Source organism: Carassius gibelio, chromosome B25 (assembly GCF_023724105.1).
Source record: "Carassius gibelio isolate Cgi1373 ecotype wild population from Czech Republic chromosome B25, carGib1.2-hapl.c, whole genome shotgun sequence".
NCBI classification, from domain to species: domain Eukaryota; kingdom Metazoa; phylum Chordata; class Actinopteri; order Cypriniformes; family Cyprinidae; genus Carassius; species Carassius gibelio.
This window is the reverse complement of record NC_068420.1, coordinates 4,304,487-4,323,704: the sequence shown is the minus strand read 5'-3', so window position 1 is coordinate 4,323,704 and position 19,218 is coordinate 4,304,487. Positions and strand designations below refer to the sequence as shown.

The window sequence follows — 19,218 nt, the reverse complement described above, 5'->3', positions numbered from 1 at the left end:
CAAAATTTAAAAGAAGCAAAATAAAACAATTGCATTTAATTAAAGGTAATACTGTGTGTGTGTGTGTGTGTGTGTGTATATGTTTGTATCTACAGTGGTTTATATTTTAATTATAATAAAATCTATTTTTATTTTATTAATTGAAATGTAAAATATTTAATTTATTTATTTTTATATTTATAAAAATGTAAATATAATAATAATTTTAGTAATTATTATATATTATAACATTTACATTTATACTAATTTAAATGTTAATTTAAGTGAATTGTATGAATATATATATATATATATTTTTTTTTTTTACAAAAAAGAATAAATGGTGTACATAAAAATAATGTAATTTGTATGATTTTTTACTTTATTATTATTATTTTTTTTACTTTTTAATGTTATTTTTTAATTAGTTTTATTATTTATATATATATATATATATATATATATATATATATATATATATATATATATATATATATATATATATATATTATTTTTATTTTCCTTTTTTTTGCATTGTAATTTTGCTTTGTTTTTTAAATAATTTAATATAATGTATTATTATTGCTATTACTGTTGCTTTTGCAATTTTTCTGTGCAAGTGAGTGTGTATTGAAATGGTGCAGAGCTGTAGTCTGTGTTTGTGAATAGGAGACAGTGATGATTCAGCAAGCCCTCCTCCTGTGTGGATGGATGAATGGATGACAGAAACAGGATGTGAGGAGGATAAAAGCTGTGTCTGTCACAATCAGATCATCTCTCTGTCCTGAACTAGACATGTGGATGGACTTTAACCCTTATCATATACACTTTAAATGTAAATCGCCGTGCATTTTCATGAATGATAAGCATATGTGATAAATGATCTATTGTGGTTCTTTGATCGCAGATCTTAAAGAGCATTCAAATGTAAGCGCTTATGAACAATAGAGCAGTAATGCGCTTCATCAAAGCTTATCTGGATGGAGTCGTGATTAAAGAGCTGCTAAACATTGAACAAGAATGATCTAGAAATGCAGAGAGACACAAAACTCCCCCAGTGCTGGATTAAGCCGCGTTTTCAACTTGTTTTTGATTTCATGTAAAGGAAACTCTTCCCTCATGTGTGCACACTTTTACAGATATATTGTGTTTGTGTTTGCAGCTCATTTCTGAACATAAAAACATGTTTCATGTCTGATGTATTTGCTCTGAAAAGGTAAAAAAATATTATAATTTCACCCAATCACTACTGGCAAGTAGATTCAAAGTAAAAGAAAATAAAAGAAAAAGAAAATAAATAACTGTATTTAATTGTATTATATATATAGGGTTAGGGTTATACATACAAAAATCTATTGTGTGTGTGTGTATATATATATATATATATATATATATATATATATATATATATATATATATATATATATATATATATATATATATATATATATATACATTAAATATATTTTATGCTTATATTTTAGACATTTAATATATTTAAACATTTAAAGGAATACTATTTGTGTGTCTGTGTGTAAAAAATGTTAAAACATTTTATTTTTATTTTTATTTTATTTTTTTTTATGAATTTTTTAAATAATTGACATTGCATCTATTATCTAGAATCTGGCATGCATCACAGCACACAGAGACACTCATGTTAAATTGAACAGGATCTGCTCATTCCAGTTGTTGTAAAACTTACAGAACACACAATCTCTTCCTGTCATTTGTGACTCTTGACAGAGTTGTACTTTTTGAGTGATGCTCGACTTCACTAATGAGTTTGCAGTGCAGCACCAGTGACTGTCTCTCCTCTCATTTGATGACTGTAGATTCATCATAACTCTTCTCGATGCTCTCGCTGACCTCAGATGTAGCAGAAAAAGCAGATTTAGCAGAACTTGGCTGTGTTCTCCGGCCTCAAAGTGCCCTCCAGGTGGGCGTAGCGTCCCTCAAGTGCGCTACGTCTGTTCGGCGGCATGAATGGAGCATTTGGAGCTGCCCAGGCCATCGTAGGGTTCAACGGGATTGTTTGTTCTCTCAGAGGTTGTAAATCTCCTCAGCCGTGTCAAACGTGATTTGTTTAGTGGTTCGCTCTCGTCCGTCCGAGCCAAAGCGGTCAGCCGGCATGACAGACGTAGTCGTCCACCCACCCTCTCTACATAAGGTCATGAGGATATATATATATATATATATATATATTATACGTAAAGTGAGGGTAAACAGAGACAAAGCGTTACTCTTCCACAGAGATCTTGGATTCTGTCGCAGACACTTGCCACTAAACTCTATTAGACATCTGTTTTAATATTCCTCTCTCCTTCCCTTCCAAGTTCTTTGAGGGTTTTCTGGTCAGTCCAGTTTTCCACTGGCAGGGTTCGAGGCTATCCCAGGGTGCTTCTAGCTGGAGTCGAGTCAGGGCTTTGGGTCTGGCCTCCTCTGATGTGCTTTATTCACTTTGGCGTTTGTGAGTATGGCCCTCTCGTACCGTTAACCCGATGTGGACAGCAGCCTGATTGGGCACCGCCTGCGCGATGGATAGGAAAGATTGTGAGGCTGGGGAAGACTGTATTTTTAGAAAATCTTGGAAACTGGTATTGGGACGTTTTGTTTGTGAGCTTGTATTCATTTTTGTTTTTTATTTTTTGCTTTTGAAAGCAGCAAAGTTGTATTTTTCACTTTACATTGGAAATACAAAATATATATGCTAACTTAAACATATGCTTATATATGTAAATTACAGTAAAATAAAACAAATTCATCAATGCTATCAGTTGATTTTTTTTTACTTTAATCATGATTAATCCCACCTAATATTAAAGTTTTTTAAATATACTTTTATATTGCAATAATTTCACATTCAATCTTAAAATTAGTGTAGAAACAATATATTTTAATATTTGTTTAGTGTTTAGTGTTTATTTATTTTGAATTGAATGAATTAAGATGAGTTTTACTGATACCAATCCTACTGATGTCTTTGTTGTTTCTTTTGTTGTTTCTTTCCTAATATTTAACCATTCAACATTACAACGTAATTGTAGAGCTGTTGATTTAAACATTTATTAGACTTAAAAAAAAAACTTATATTTTAAGTGAACATAAAACAATCTTCGCATAAATCCATTATAATAAATTGCATATTTACCTGTGCCTTTCAGTAAGTAGGAAATAAACTGAAATGAAAGAGAATTCATCAACACTATATTCAAAGTTGATTATAGATGATTTCCGCTATGTTTCTTTTGTTTCTCTGATTAACAGGCATCAGAGCAGCTGGTAATTAGCTTATTTGGCTGCGATTGCTTTAAGAGCTGCCGGTGCTGAGCGCGCATTAATACGAAAATTAACACAGGCTGTATTTGTGTGTGCAATGGAAGAGCGAGTACTATGAGAACAGTGTAATGGCTAACAGGACAGAATAATTAATATTACTGACAAACTGCCTGACAACATCTCATCTGACTGCAGTTCCCTGTAATTGTACTGAAGCTCCTCATCACCGGTACTATTTCTGCACTTGTTTAAATTGCGCCTGGCACGAAGTGGAGTATGCATCTGAAAAGTATCCCGGGAGATGTGGTCATTCTGTGTCTGAATGAATGCAGTCCATGTCAAGTAAAAAAGAGATAGAAGCAGCAGTTGTGAGTGGGATGGCCAACCCTAACTCTGCCCCTGCATTAACTGTAGAACCCTAGCCCGCTCATGCATTTACTGCGAAACCCAACTCCGTACCTGCGTTTACTGTGCAACCCTAGCTCTGCCCTTGCATTAACCGTGCAACCGTAGTTTCACCCCTGCGTTAACCACATTACCCTAGCTCGACCTTTGCGTAAACAGTGTAATCCTAGCTCGACCCTTGCGTTAACTGCGCAAACCTAGATCCGCCAATGCATGAACTGCACAACCATAGCTCTGCCCCTGTGTTAACTTCACAACCCTAGTTCCACACCTGCATTTACTGCAAAAACCTAGCTCCACCAGTGCATTAACTGTGCAACACTAGCTCTGCCATTGTATTAACCATGAAACTCTATTTTCACCCCTGCATTAACCGCGTCACCCTAGTTCCATCCCTGCATTAACCCTGTAACCCTAGCTCGACCATTGCGTTAACCGTGTATCCCTAGCTCCGCCCTTGCGTTAAATTCGCAAATCTAGTTCCACCCCTGCATTTACTGTGCAACCCTAGCTCTGCCCTTGCATTTACCGTGCAACTCTAGTTTCACCCCTGCATTAACCACGTTACCCTAGATCCACCCCTGCATTTACCGTGTAACCCTAGCTCGAACCTTGCATTAACAGTGTAACCCTAGCTCGACCCTTGTGTTAACTACGCAACACTAGTCCCGCCCCTGCGTTCGCTGCTCAACCCTAGTTCCACCACTGTATTAAATGAGCAAACCTAGTCTCCCACCCCTGCGTTAATAGCGCAAACCTGGTTCCGCCCCTGTGTTAACTGTGCAACCCTAGTTCTGCCCCTGTGTTAAGTGCGAAACCCTAGCTCCACCCCTGCATTAACTGCGCAACCCCTAGCTCTGCCCCTGCATTAACTGCGCAACCCTAGCTCCGCCCCTGCATTAACTGCGCAACCCTAGTTCCACCCCTGCATTAACTGCACAACCCTAGCTCCGCCCCTGCATTAACTGCACAACCCTAGCTCCACCCCTGCAATAACTGTGCAACCCATGTTCTGCCTCCTGCGTTAACGCGCAACCCTTGCTACGCCCCTGCGTTAACCGTGCAACCCTTGCTACGCCCCTGCGTTAACCGTGCAACCCTAGCTCCGCCCAGCCTTAACCGCGCAACCCTAATTCCACCCCTGTGTTAACGGTGCAACCCTAGCTCCGCCCCTGCATTAACTGTGTTAAATATTTTTCATGTCATTAATTTGCCTGTGCTAACATGCTAATTTTGGGTTAGGGTTAGGCTCCCCACTTGACTTCCTGCCAACTAACTGTCCTATATCGCAATAAAGGTAAAAAACTAAAATCATAAAAAAAGAAAGAAAGAACATTTTGAAAAATATATTGCATAGCCAATTAGATTTTGAATAAAAATGTCTTAACTTTTGGCCAATTAAAGAAAAAAAAGGGATGAAAACTCTGTGTCTGTAATTACACTGAAAAGGAAAGTAGATTATTTTATCCACTGTGCCCCGTTGTTTACTGCACATATACTGCACATAGACTGTATGCTTCATAAAAAGTATATTCTGAGCATAGAACTTACTGGCCTCAAATAGAGATTCTGCATCTGCTCTCTCAGTTTCTCTACATAATTTGGTCTCATTAGCAGCCGTTGTAGATCCAGACACAACAGGGGTGACAGTCCATCAACACCCCTTCGTTTCTCTAAAGTCTTTGTGTGTGTGCGTGTGGGAGCCAAACGCTAGTCTGTGCTTTTGCCATTACATTTGCACTAATCTTCTTTTCCTGCTTTTGCGATTACATTACACATTACACTGTGTGTATGTGTGTTTGAGTCGAAGAATTGTACTGTACATGCCAGTGTGTGAGGAGTGAAAGTTTTCTCTGCTGTCACAAGCTGGCTCGTTGAATATTATGGTCTCATTATTTCTAATATTTTTTAAATGTAAATTTCATGAAGCCATACATTTTCATTAATAGATAAAAATAAGCAATTACAGTGTCTTGCGAAAGTGATTATAATAAATGTTATTTCATAAAGCGCCTTTAAAAGTGCTTAAAGTGCTGAACACAATATAACCAATATAATAAAAAAACAATACAAAAGCAACAAGCAAATGCAAGTAAAAAAAAAAATTCCTAAGTTGAACTTTAAAAACATCATAACGCTAAACTTCCCTAAATTCAAGCGGCAAAGAATTCCAAAGGACAGGAGCATAGATGAGAAAGCCCATAGATCTTAGAAATGTTTGAGAAACAACCAACAAGTTTGACTGACATGAACGCAATCTACGACTAGGATTGCATGGATGTAACAATTCTGTAGGGTAATTTGGTGCCAGACCATGTAGTAGTGCTTTAAAAGTAAGCATCATAATTTTGAAATCCACGATAAACCTGACCAGGAGCCGATGCAGATATTCTAACACTGGAGTAATTTGACTGGTAATCCTAGTCCCAGTTAAGATCCTGGCAGCTGAATCTCGCCGAGCGATCTCAAAAGGTGGCCTAAAGGTTACAAATAAATGTTAAAAAAGTAAAGGACCTAAAACAGACCCCTGAGGGACGCCAGTTGAGACAGAGCTAATCTCAGACCTATAACCACCCATAGAAACAAACTGGAAGCAGTAAAATTAGACCTTAACCACCTTAAGGCAGTGCCAGACACACCAAACACTCTTTCAAGACGAGTAAGTAATAGATTGTGATCCACAGTATCAAACGCGGCTCTTAGATCAAGAAGAATAAGAATAGATGTTGCACCAGAGTCATAAGCCATCAACAAATCATTGGTGACTTTGACCAAGGTCATCTCAGTACTGTGAAATTTATGAAAACCCAACTAAAAAGGTTCAAAAGATTATTAACTGTGAAATGGTTACACAAATGAGAAGCAAGTTATTTTGCCAAGAACAGGAGATTTGAACTAGGACGAAAGTTATTGAAATTTAATTTTTTTTGGTACAGAGGTTACAGCAGCAATCTTTAATGCTGCTGGAACAAGCCAAGTCATTTATAATTCTGAGAACAGCAGGACACAAAGCATCAAAGCAAGATTTAAATTAGCTAGTGGGAATAGGGTCTAGCAAGGAAGTGGTAGATTTCATGCTAGATTCCTCCCGTTTGAGAGTCTCAGTTGAGGAAAGTTAGTAAAAAGAACACCAGTGAACCCAGATGAACAGTGATGTGGTAGTAGAAAAAGGTGAAATGGAAATTTGTTTACCAACATTATCAACATTATTTATTTCTTTAAAAAAAAGAAACCGGCATGGTGGAAACAGCTTTAACTTGAAGCAGACAATTTATAGTTTGAAACAAGTGTCTTGGGTTTCCGTGGTTGTTTTCAATAGTCTGAGAGAAATAAGCAGATCTTGTTGTCTTAATTAGTGCTCTGTAATCACCAAATAGTTATAGTTCCAAATCCAGGAGGACTAATCTGATTAAACAGTAACTGTAATGATAAAAACTTCCTATTCATCGGGAAGAAGGAGGCGGGAACCGGCGCACAATCAAAATCAAACTTTAATATTCAAAATAAACACAAAACCGCGCACCAGCCCCTCGCGGACGACTGGTGCGCGCACATAAAAACTAAAACATAAAATAATTTTCAGGCCTGGTCCTCTCTCGTCCTTCACTGTAGTCGCTCCAGTTTTATATCCTTCCATCTCCTACGTGGGACTCAATAACGGCGGTGGGGCGCAGGTGTAGCTCATCTCCAATCACTACACCTGGCCTCACTCCTCGTTCCCACGCCTCCGGGCCCCGCCCCACTCGCCACATACCCCCATCGCCCCTCGCAGGCCGGGGGGGTACCCTCGAGACTGCGCTCTACCCCCCCCTTCCCTCCAGGGGGGCCGCTCACGGGGACCTGCGGGAACCTGGGGGTACAATCAAAATCAAACTTTAATATTCAAAATAAACACAAAACAGCGCACCAGCCCCTCGCGGACGACTGGTGCCCGCACACAAAAACCAAAACATAAAATAATGTCCAGGCCTGGTCCTCTCTCGTCCTTCACTATAGTCGCTCCAGTTTTATATCCTTCCATCTCCTACGTGGGACTCAATACCGGCGGTGAGGCGCAGGTGTAGCTCATCTCCAATCACTACACCTGGCCTCACTCCTCGTTCCCACGCCTCTCGGCCCCGCCCCACTCGCCACAGTAGCCAATCATCTCCTTTATGCCACGATTCAGTTAAAAACAGGAAGTCCAAGTTTTTTCAAAGATGAGGCTAAAAGCAGCACCTTTATATTCATAGAGCAGGCATTAAACAATGCAGCATGCACTGGTCTATGCGAATAAGACAACAGTGATTAGTTCACCATGCAGGAGACAGATATTACATTTTTATGATCGACACCAGTGGAAGGCAAACAGTTAATTTTACTCCAGCATGTAGTGACAAAATTAAAAATATTGGGAGAAAATGAGACAATAAGGCTGTGCCTCGAGCTCCGGTATTTGTATCGTTCAGGATACAGCAAACCAGCATCTTGACAAAAATCGTAGGAGTCTTTAGGTAAACCATAAGAAAACCAATTTAAGCTGAAAAGTTGCTGCGCAGTGTACCTTAGGGCCATACTCTTCAATAAATTTATTAAACTATTCATAACGGGTTTTTTTTCACGTTTTATGTTGGAGCCTTATTTTAAACTGATGTAAATTGCTTTTATTCCACACATTAATAATCTACAGTCCATACACCATAATGACAAAGCACAAAGCGGGTTTGTAACAACTTTGCAAATTAATTAGAATTAAAAACTGTAATGATTAATGTGCTTGCAAGGGTATTTTAGCTGGTTGCTTGGGAGTTGATATGGTGTTAAGATTGGTTTTGCCTAGTGATGCACCGATCGACCAGCCAGGGACCGGAATTAGTTGATTTTCTGCATGACTGGTGTGGACCGGTCACACTTACAGCGACTGATGATATATTTATGTTGTGCCAGATGAGGCCTGCACATCCTGAGTGAGTTTGGGAGAGAGACTTCAAAACTAAGAACATCTGAACAACAACCGAAGGCAGAAATCAAAACAAATGAGCGCAACAGCACACACAGAAATTTATAGATGCATACTGCAGAGTAACAACGTTTTAAATAATATTACTATATAACTTAGTTATGCAACAATGCACGACTAAAATGTTTCAACACGATTGCAATGTGATTTTATACAATAGTAGTTCAATAAACAAGAAGTTAAAATTACGTTAGTTAGACACAAAATTTACTGTTTTTGCTTATTTTCGCTGATGAAAATAGTTCCAATCAAAGCCACAGCAGAACCGTTGTGTGTCTCCCAGCAACACACGGCAGTGTTTCGTTACGGAATAAATCCAAATAGTCACTTGTGTCGTTTCTGAATGAATCAGTCGTTTGAACAAATCTGTTGAATGAAGGACTAAATGACTCACTCATTCAAACTGCCACCTACTGGTTTGGTTTCATATCATCATCATCATTTCAACATTTCTTATTTGTATGTTTAAAAAATATTCCTTGCAGTTAATTGTTATTTCTACCTTTTTTATTGTAACAGAGCATTTTATTTTGAGAGTTGTTTAAGCGAGAAAACATGTAACTTTGTCCAGATTGGGGGAATTGTAATGTTTAATAATTTAAAATAATCTTTGCATTAAAAAAAGCACAGGTTTTTGTTTGTATATGTTGTCAATTATAATAATTAGAGAGAAAATCAGAATCTGAAAAAAATCAGTATTGGCAGGTCACTCTTACAAAATAAATAAATAAATAAAACAGAAATTGGCTTCGGCCAAGAAAATTATTCCAATCAGTGTGCATCTCTCGTTTTCGAGCAAATAGTTTTGTTGCTATTTTTTTTCTATACAGGATGTAAAAATCATACATGTGATCACTTAAAGTAACAGCACACCTCTCTTTAGAAAAGACAGCTTTTGATAAGAGAGTTTGGCTCTGCTGAGAGGACCAGAGATTGCTGTTCCCGTGATTGTTGAGCTGATCTACTGTGAATGTCCTGCTATGTTTGCTCGATGTTTCACATTAAATAAAGATCCAGATGTATGTGTGAGAGGAACCTGCCGGCCGTCCCAGCAGCAGCAACAGGGAGGGCCAAATGTACCTCACTGTGTTTCTTGTGGTGGGTTTGTAAGGTGCTTTGGCAGGAGAATTCAGCACTTTGGACAGCACCTTGGTTTTTCTTTCTCACACTCTGAGTAACATCTGCGGCCGCTGGTTAACAGCTGCAGCCTTTTCCCCAAAGGTATACAGAAACACTATTCGGCAGCTGGGATGAAACCAGCTTATCACACATTTTCATCTTTGGAAGCTACACAGAAATCTGTACTAATCATACATTCTCACTTGAAATTGCTTCTCTAAAATATTACTATCATTATTCCATACCACTCCATTTTCTAAAAGATTATATACAAAGATACCAAGTCATGTTTCCCTGAAGATATTGAGTATCTGAACACCTCAACAGTGGAGATAGCAAATTTTGCTTTTTAAAAAAATCAAATAAATTAAACATTTTCGGGAAACTCTTACAAATTAGATTATTTTACAGATTACAAATAATATGTTGGAAATTGTAGTCAGTAATGTAAGTGAGAATTTCTTGTTTTAGGTGATTTAGTGGGACTACTTTTGGATTACTTTTAGAGTACTTTTGACATAACTTGTTTATAGGTAAAATATAAATGGGATTATTGTTAACCAATCAGAGAACATGCAAATGTGTTAATAAATTATTTAAATATTAACTTCAAATCTCAGGGGGACATCGAGTAAATGTATTTGGTCAAAGTGGTTTGACAGAAAAAAAGGTTTGGTAATCTCTGCATCACATACACAAAACAAAAGGGAAAAAAAGAGAGAGAATCAATAAATTATTAATAATGAACTGCTATTGTGTGAATAATCTGTAAATGTGTACATTATAAACGTGTGCATGCACCTGTGAGATATGCTAGTCTTGCGAGTTTGTTTACAGGAGCAAAGGAAGCAAAGTTTCCTTCCTTGAGCAAAGACTAACTAGTCTATTCTTGACTTAAAATGAAATCCTCCTATGTTTGTCTTTACAAATCCTCGTTTTGTGCTTCTAATTCTAAATAATGTGCTTCTCACTGGAGCATGCGCAATGTATTGTATACTGACTAAATCATCCGCTGGAATTGCTTGCACGTATCACACTCAGCAGACGTGAGCAAAAAGTGATTTTAATGTTTTAAAAATTGATATTTTTCTTACAAAAATGCATCGATTCACTACAGGAGGCCTTTATTCACCCCCTAAAAACTTGTGAGGCACTTTTCATAATGGATGCACATGCTTTATTAGACTACTTTTGGACTGTTGAACAAAAACACTCGCCTACTGCCATTGTAACGCTTAGAAGAGCCAGGACAATTTATAACATAACACATAGGATGCTTTGAGGGTGATTAAGACATGAGCTTTTTTCATTTTTGGGTGAATTAACCCTTTAATAACTATTATGTAATCCAGATTACATGTAATCAGTTACTGTTACTGTTACTGTTGGTTTTGGTAGTTTGTGCATGCAAATTTGTTGGTGATTGAGTCCTGTTGAGCAGATGTCACAGCCTGTTCCCTCTTCCCCCCAGGCAGCAGGGAGGCGGCATTCACCTACGCCATCACCGCCGCTGGGGTCGCCCACGCCGTGACGGCCGCATGCAGCCAGGGTAACATGAGCCACTGCGGCTGCGACAGGGAGAAACAGGGCTACTACAATCAGGAGGAGGGCTGGAAATGGGGTGGATGCTCCGCGGACATCAAATACGGCATTGAGTTCTCCAGGAAGTTCGTGGATGCACGGGAGATTAAAAAAAATGCCAGGCGGCTGATGAACCTTCATAACAACGAAGCTGGCCGGAAGGTGAGGCTTTTTCCTGCACAAGCTTAAACATTTAGATTTGACATTTTAGCAGCGTTGTTTCTGCAAGACTGCCAGACCATTCATCCAAAAGTTTTGTTTGACTGCACGATTGGGAGAAGCATCCAGACAGTTCTCCTTAATCTGTTTAGGCTTCAGAAGCTGTTTGAAGAACTTTAAAGCTTGGAAGAGTTTTTGCCTTGAAGAAACAAATAAAATCTTCAGGGAAAAGTTCTTGTGCATGCATTTGTTATCTCTCTAGAGCATTTTAATTTGACAGTTTACCAACATTGGTCATGGTCGCCTTTCAGAAACATTTATCCATTTTGTTTGACTGCACGGTTGGGAAAATCTTCCAGACAGTGCTACTTAATCTGTTTTAGATGTCAGAAGCTTTAAAACGTTGAAGCTTGGAAGCGCCTTTTGGCCGCCGTTTAGTTGAAGAAACAAATAACGAATTCTTTAGAAATGTATCCATTAATTCATGCTGAAAAGACAAATGCATTTAGACTTCGATGTCAGTTTTTTCAGCTTAAAGAGCGTTTTAGAGTTTGGCTCTGCAAAGACGTGTGGTGTGGCTGGTCTTGACGGTCCTCCAAAACCGTTCGCCGTATTGTGGGTGGCGCAGTTCATTCTTCCCATGTAAAACAGGTGTTTCAGGTGGCATCTAAAACGATTCCCCCACCGAGCAACCCAAAGCAAGCTCGATCGCTCCCCAACAGTCAGCCATTTTCAGCAACTTGTTTCATTTCAGCCAATTACTGCGTGTTTTCTTGGTTCCCGCCTTGATCCCGGTTCAAGCTCGGTTTGGCCGCTCGCCGCTCTGGCCATGTTTGTTTGTTTGATAGCTGTTAGTCATCCAAGAACACAAAACAACATGAACTGAAACAGCAGAACCGCATGCACTCTGGTGACAAATGGATCTAATTAATAACACAGGGCTTTATGGTGTGAGCGAGCCTGAGCCGAGCCGGGACTGAGCCCCAGGATTGCGGTTGCCAGCTGGAGCCTAGCCAATCCCATCGCGGGCCGCTGTATGGAATCATCGAGTCTAAAGCCTGTAACAGGATATTATTGCGAGTCTTTCTGCAGCACTGAAAACACAGCCCTCGCTCCATTGAGTCAGGCTTTTTTCTCATCTTTTATAGAGGACCCACAATGGCAATCGTGGAGCCATAGCATCATAGGGTATGGGGGACGGGACGTACCATATGACTCTGGATGGGGGAAGATGGAAGTTGCCGCTCTGGAATTTCAATTGCTATCATACGTGTATGTGGTTGGAGCGAGCCGGGGCCAAAACTGGTCCATATTAGCGCTGTGGATGTAAGTGTATCCAGGCAAATGTAAACAGCGCTGCGGGCCTTCGGACGGCTTGTGAAGTAACACATCGTTCATTTCGAAAAGCTGTTGCCTGTGGGCATACGCTGGCTCGTTGTATGTTGAATCCACGGTAGTCATGAACATATTTCTCTGCAGAATCAACATTGATGCATTGAAGCCATGTGGGACTGATTTCAACATTGTACGGGTGTTCAAATAATCAGTGTTTTACAAGGGAAAAATGTGTTAATTGGTAAAGTAATGGACAAAAATCCAGTTTACATTTTATGAAATTACTGCATGGCAGAATTAAGACATTCTACTTGTTATTACATTTACATTTAGTCATTTAGCAGACTCTTTTAGCCCAACCGACTGCCTTTCTTTAGATACTATGTAATGTTAATTTTGTAATATTGACAATGCATGTTTTAAATAAATGTTAAAAGTATAATAAAAAATATAATATATAAAGGAATATTAAAAAGCAGTAAATATATATATATATATATAAAACCGACTGTATAATAACATAACTATATATATATATATATATATATATATATATATATATATATATATATATATATACAATATTAATAATTGCAATATTACAATATTAAAAAAGGAACAATATAAAAGTAATAAAATAATTATATATATATTTTTACTGCTTTTTAATATGTCACACACACACAATATCAGTTATATGTATGCAACTTAAAAATGCATGGTTTTCATAGACTTTTCATAAACTCTCATAGACATTATGCCTTTCAATGCAGTCTTTAAAAAAGTATTATGCCTTATAATGCATGCAGTCTGTGTGTGTGTGTGTGTGTGTGTGTGTGTGTGTGAGTGTGTGTGTGAGAGATGCCTTACAATCATACAGTGTGGTTTATTTGGCCAGCCCAATAGGTTTTAGAACAAGTACATTTTTAAAATGTAAAATTATAATGCAATAATATATTTATTCTGTTCATTTTTAGCATAATTCAATTAGAGGCCAATTAGGAACCATTTTTTTATTATTAAAATGGAAAACTGGCAGGCTTGATATGAGTCATAGGAAAAGGCCAGGAAGTACAAAACATCACTGTAGACACTGTAGTATAAATGTCTTGCCAGAACAATCCTTCTGACCTCTTTTGTTATTGAGCAGACCCTGTTTAAATCAAGATCTCCCAACCAACTTTAACTGTCAATGGCCTCGCTTGGGTCAAGACAGTTTTGTGGGATTGATCAATTAGTTTACATGTGTTTTGCAGGGACATAATAATTGCTTTTGGTGAGGAGTCGTGCCAGACAGAGAAAAGGGTCTGGAAAAAGTCTTTCAGCTTTTCATACAGTATTGATATCTAATGTTAATCTAAAAATAAATCATCTCCATTTCTTTGCAGTGCACTGTACATGAGTGCTTGATGATTTGAACCCTTTCTCCATCTGTAATGCAGGTTTCTTCCGCTTTCTTTCCATTTGATGACGTTCGGTAGCTTCACTGCTGTGAAAGATCTGCAAAGCATTAAATAGCTCAATAATCCACTTCTAACCGGGAGTATCATGGTGTTTGGTTATAGGAGATTTATATTTATTTTTCCTGCTCATAGATGTGGTGTGCAGGAAGGTAGAGAGAATTAAAGAGTAGGTTTGATGGGTAACTGGCAGAGAGCTGCTGGTGCGGATCAGTAGCGAGCGTCTGAAGTCTCAGCAGTATTAATGTAGCACATTAGATCGCCGCTACGCCAGCATATGGTTTTTCCACTGCATGTACATTGCTTGTCTTCCAAACAGCCCAGTGCAAACCATAAAAAGGCTGATTTCCGTGTGTTGTGTTTAAGTGTACTCTCATACTATTTCTGAAGTATGTTGAATGTGCATCGCTCTTGACAGAGCAATGTGGCCATCATCGACCTTTTCCATTTTGATGTGTAACTAATAATCATTTAACCTGAGCTTTTTGACGTTGCATTATTTGTCGGTTAACTGTAGAGACATTTAGTGTGGTTTATTTTGTTTTTTTTTTAGATGTGCCCGTCTTGCAATGTGATGAGGTCCTGTGACCAGCATAGAGATATGACAACACTGAACTACTGCATTTACCATTGCATTATGCAATCTGTTTCATTTACAGTACTACTTTTAAAACATTAGGAAGAATACAATAAACTGTAAGCTAGTATTTTATATCGGATATCAAATGGTGACCAACACAGCACACCAGTCTTATAATTGATAGTACCGTATTTTTTGGACTATAAGTCGCAGCTGAGTATAAGTCGCATTAGTCCAAAAATATGTTGTGATGAGGAAAAAAAACATATATAAGCGCCCTCTGGCGGCTATAGACAGTAATGTTTTCTCTCGGTTCATTTCTGCTGGTTCATGTCAAATTAATTTTGATAAATAAGTTGCACCTGACTATAAGTCGCAGCACCAGCCAAACTATGAGAAAGTGTGACTTATAGTGCGGAAAATACGGTACTTTAATTGTAAAAAGCTAAAAAACAGAGATCATATAATAATACATATTGGCCTGATTTCACAGAAAAGGCTTAGACTAAGCCAGGATTAGCCCATAGTTCAATTAGGGTCACAAATAGTTTCTCTGACACAGTCAGCGTTGGTTAATTTGATGTGGTTAGTTGACGATTCGAGGCTTCAATTTGGAGTAACCTGATTCGATACCAATCTCTCAGTTAAATATTTGCACAGGGTGTTATGATCATGCCATTTTGGCTATATGGGGGTGCTCGAACTACTGGTTTTCTCCCAATAAGTATACAGACTATTTAGATAATACTGTAAATAAAAATCTGAAAAGAAAGAAGCTTCAAATAAATATTTAAAATCCAACCACCCCTATAGATGTAAGTTTCACTTTCTATAGTCCGCGACCGATAGGAGCATCTTGGCGGCAGGGATTTATACATTTAACAAGACACAAATGGACACGGGTGAAAAACTCGATTTTTTTTCGATCAAGTAAGGTAGCTTACAAGTGATTTAAAAACATTTCATCCAGTTTATATATATTGTGTTTATATTGTTTATCTCGTTTTAGCGGCTGTGAATTGTTAGAGTTTAGTTGCCGTTTTTCTGACACGTTCCGAAATGTTCATGCATTCCGGGCATTTTGTGCAGATAGACTATAAATCGTAACATTAACGTTATGTTGTATAAATAACGAAGAAAAACCTGCTACTTCATTCTACTGGTCATCTTCAGCACGCAGCTCAAAACAAAAACGCAGAACATTAATAACTACATAATGTACATAATGTTATAAAGAGAGCACTATTGTAAAAAAAAAATGTTTGTGATATCTAAGGGTTTCGCTGATGATTATGTTAACAATTTTTTTATCAAAACGCAAAACATTATTTACCACGTTTGTATCTTGTACATTTTCTATATGTTAATCATCTGTAATCTTGACTCTCGAATGTCTGACTTGACTCTTGGTAAAAAAAAAAAATTGCCCCGCCCCCAAAACATGTGATTTGAATATCGGCAAGATTCGAAATTCCGATTTGACTATGAAAATCCTTCGTTGGGGACAGCCCTATTGATTATAGACACACTAACCGAGACTCGTACTGTTTCCCGCAGGTTCTGGAGGAACGGATGAAGCTGGAGTGCAAGTGTCACGGCGTGTCGGGCTCCTGCACCACCAAAACCTGCTGGACCACACTACCCAAGTTCCGCGAAATCGGCTACGTCCTGAAGGACAAGTACAACAAAGCGGTGCATGTGGAGGTGGTCCGCGCCTCGCGCCTGCGGCAGCCCACCTTCCTCAAGGTGAAGAAGGCGGACGGTTACCAGAAGCCCTTAGAAACAGACTTGGTCTACATCGAGCGTTCGCCCAACTACTGCGAAGAGGACGCCAAAACGGGGAGCGTGGGGACGCAGGGGCGGCTGTGCAACCGGACATCGCCTCACACGGACAGTTGTGACCTCATGTGCTGTGGGCGGGGCTACAACACGCATCAGTACACCAAAGTGTGGCAATGCAACTGTAAATTCCAGTGGTGCTGTTTTGTGAAATGCAACACCTGTAGCGAGAGGACGGAGGTGTTCACCTGCAAATGAATCGCTCGGCTCGTTTTGCACAGCTGAATGTATATTTGCTTTAACACAGAGTTAAAATACTAAACTCTATCGGTAGGTACGAGCCCGGAGGTACGTGCACTGACTCGCGCTAAAGGACTGCAGGATGCCAGCCGTGCATGCTGGGATTCGTAGTGTGGGACTCGGCATCGTCTCAAAACGCCACGGAGGAACTCGTTGTGAGCTCAGTGCAAATCGAGGATGTATAAATGCCAACTGGAACCTGGTAGAGTATGTTAGTTATCCAGTCACACTGGATCTATCTGTTTGAACACTGAAAATAAATTATTCTATATTATATGTCATAGTCTCCTAAGGAACCGAAGCGCTAACGGGTAGAAATGTGTTCTTTTGTACTAAGTGTAAACCGAGAGAAAGACTTTGTAGAAGTTTGTGACTGAAAACGTCTTGTAGAGGGTAGGAGAAAGGCCCTGTGTTTTGCAACAGGAACGTTTGATGGCTAATGATGTGTTGACTTATGAAACCACTGTCATTTTTTATTTTTTTTGGTCAGCTGACGCATGTTAGCATGGGTTCATCTTTGCTGTAATCTAGCCGTAGTTCTCATTAAGGTATGCCATAGACGTTCGGGCCACTTTTCCTTTTTCCGACTTTGCTAAACCAGTCTCTGCGATTCAAAGATCCTTCCTCAGTTCATGAAATGTGGAACGAGTATATTTCTGGATATGTTACAGAGTGCCGCACTGATATTTTTTCTATTCAGATACGATGCAATTAAAAGTAAAATACATATCAAGTTGACTGACATCTGGGATGTTTTTGCAGGGGAAAATAACTCTTTGGGGAAACTGGGTCCTGAAACGCATGTTATATAATATATTGTATACTATATAAAATATTTTACATAACATATTAGACAATATGTAATATTTTTGATTTATATGATAGAATATTTTATATCAGTATTTATTATGTAATATATATTTTTATCTATATCATTTAATATATTTGATGTTTTACATTAAAATTTAATATGACTGTATATTACGTTATATATTATATACAATATTGTTTTAATTGATATATATACAGTATATAATATGTTATTAGTATTTCATTATATGTAACCTTTTATAAATAATAAATATTACATCAAATATATAATATTGTATAATATTTTATATTAGTATCAACAAGTGAAAAAACTATTTGCATTACTATAACAGTGTTTGGATTTCAAATAGAAAAGATCTGGGAAGTAGTTTCTCTTCTCAATTTTAAAAGCGGACAAATCTATTGACTTTTCTGTCAATATTATGCAGTTATATGATTAATTGCTTTTTATTTTTTTGCATTTACTATTGCATTGTTTTGTTCCTGCTGGTTGATTGCTTTCTAAATTAATCGATTTTTTTAATGCAAAATGTTTCAACTACGTTTTATCCCAAACATTGGTGTTTTCAAGCACACATGACATCAGGATGAATCCCAACTCCAGTTTCCTGTATTTCAGAAGCCTGAAAACCCATTAAACACACATCACCTATCAACATAATGATCGTTAAACCCGAAAAGAATAGACTCATCGGCATTTCCCCATTATAAATGACAAGATTAATTGCATTGGTGGCTTTTTATGCTTGTTTCCTGGCCGTGTCAGGGACAGCTTTCCAGTTCCATGTTTTCGAAGCCCATTTGGGAAAGCTGCCTAAAATGAGGCAGTGATATTTCGCTGTGACTCATATTTGAGGCCGGATATTGTGCCCATATTGCGCAGTTCCAGTCACTCTTAATCTTAATAGGGCATGAGGAGGAAACATACATCATTAGATATCATAGTTAAATCAAGCAAGCAGCTCGCCCATCCAGCCTTTCTTTACGTTTGTGAGGAAAACACATGTTTATGATATCTTGTGGTCCGTTCGCTTGATTGTGGCATGTGCGGAGTTATCTTTGGAATTAAGGAGAAAAAAACAAGAGGGTTTAGGTTGATTTGCTCTTGTACTGCGGTAGATATTATGCTTTTTCATAGTGCTTCATTGCATGGGACTTTGTCTCAGACGTTTCTCCTAAAGTTCCTTAGAAAAAGTGAAAAAGTATAGAGCTTAGAGCTGTAAAATGAATATGGATTTGATGAGAAATGATGGAGATCTCTGACTTTTGATTGCATACTTTGGGATTTAAGTTGACTGACATTGGGAATATTTTTGCAGCGAAAATTTAAACAGAAATTCTATATTTTTAAAATACAATAAAATAAAAGACTGTTTTAGTTACCAATAACTTTAACTGTATGAACAGAAAAT

At 38.0% G+C, this 19,218-nt stretch overlaps 1 protein-coding gene across 2 annotated transcripts in view; it reads left to right on the top strand.

Moving 5' to 3' along the window:
• wnt7bb (wingless-type MMTV integration site family, member 7Bb) overlaps positions 1 to 17,919 on the top strand; it is a 40,596-nt gene extending 22,677 nt beyond the window's left edge. The window contains exons 3-4 of one of the 2 annotated variants that reach the window (XM_052597047.1): positions 11,253 to 11,524; positions 16,454 to 17,919. In XM_052597047.1, coding sequence (XP_052453007.1) covers positions 11,253 to 11,524; positions 16,454 to 16,933 — 752 coding nt within the window. In that variant the 3' untranslated portion in view covers positions 16,934 to 17,919. The remainder of the gene's footprint in view (positions 1 to 11,252; positions 11,525 to 16,453) is intronic. The other variant, XM_052597048.1, reaches the window with a different exon arrangement.
• Positions 17,920 to 19,218: the final 1,299 nt, after the last annotated feature.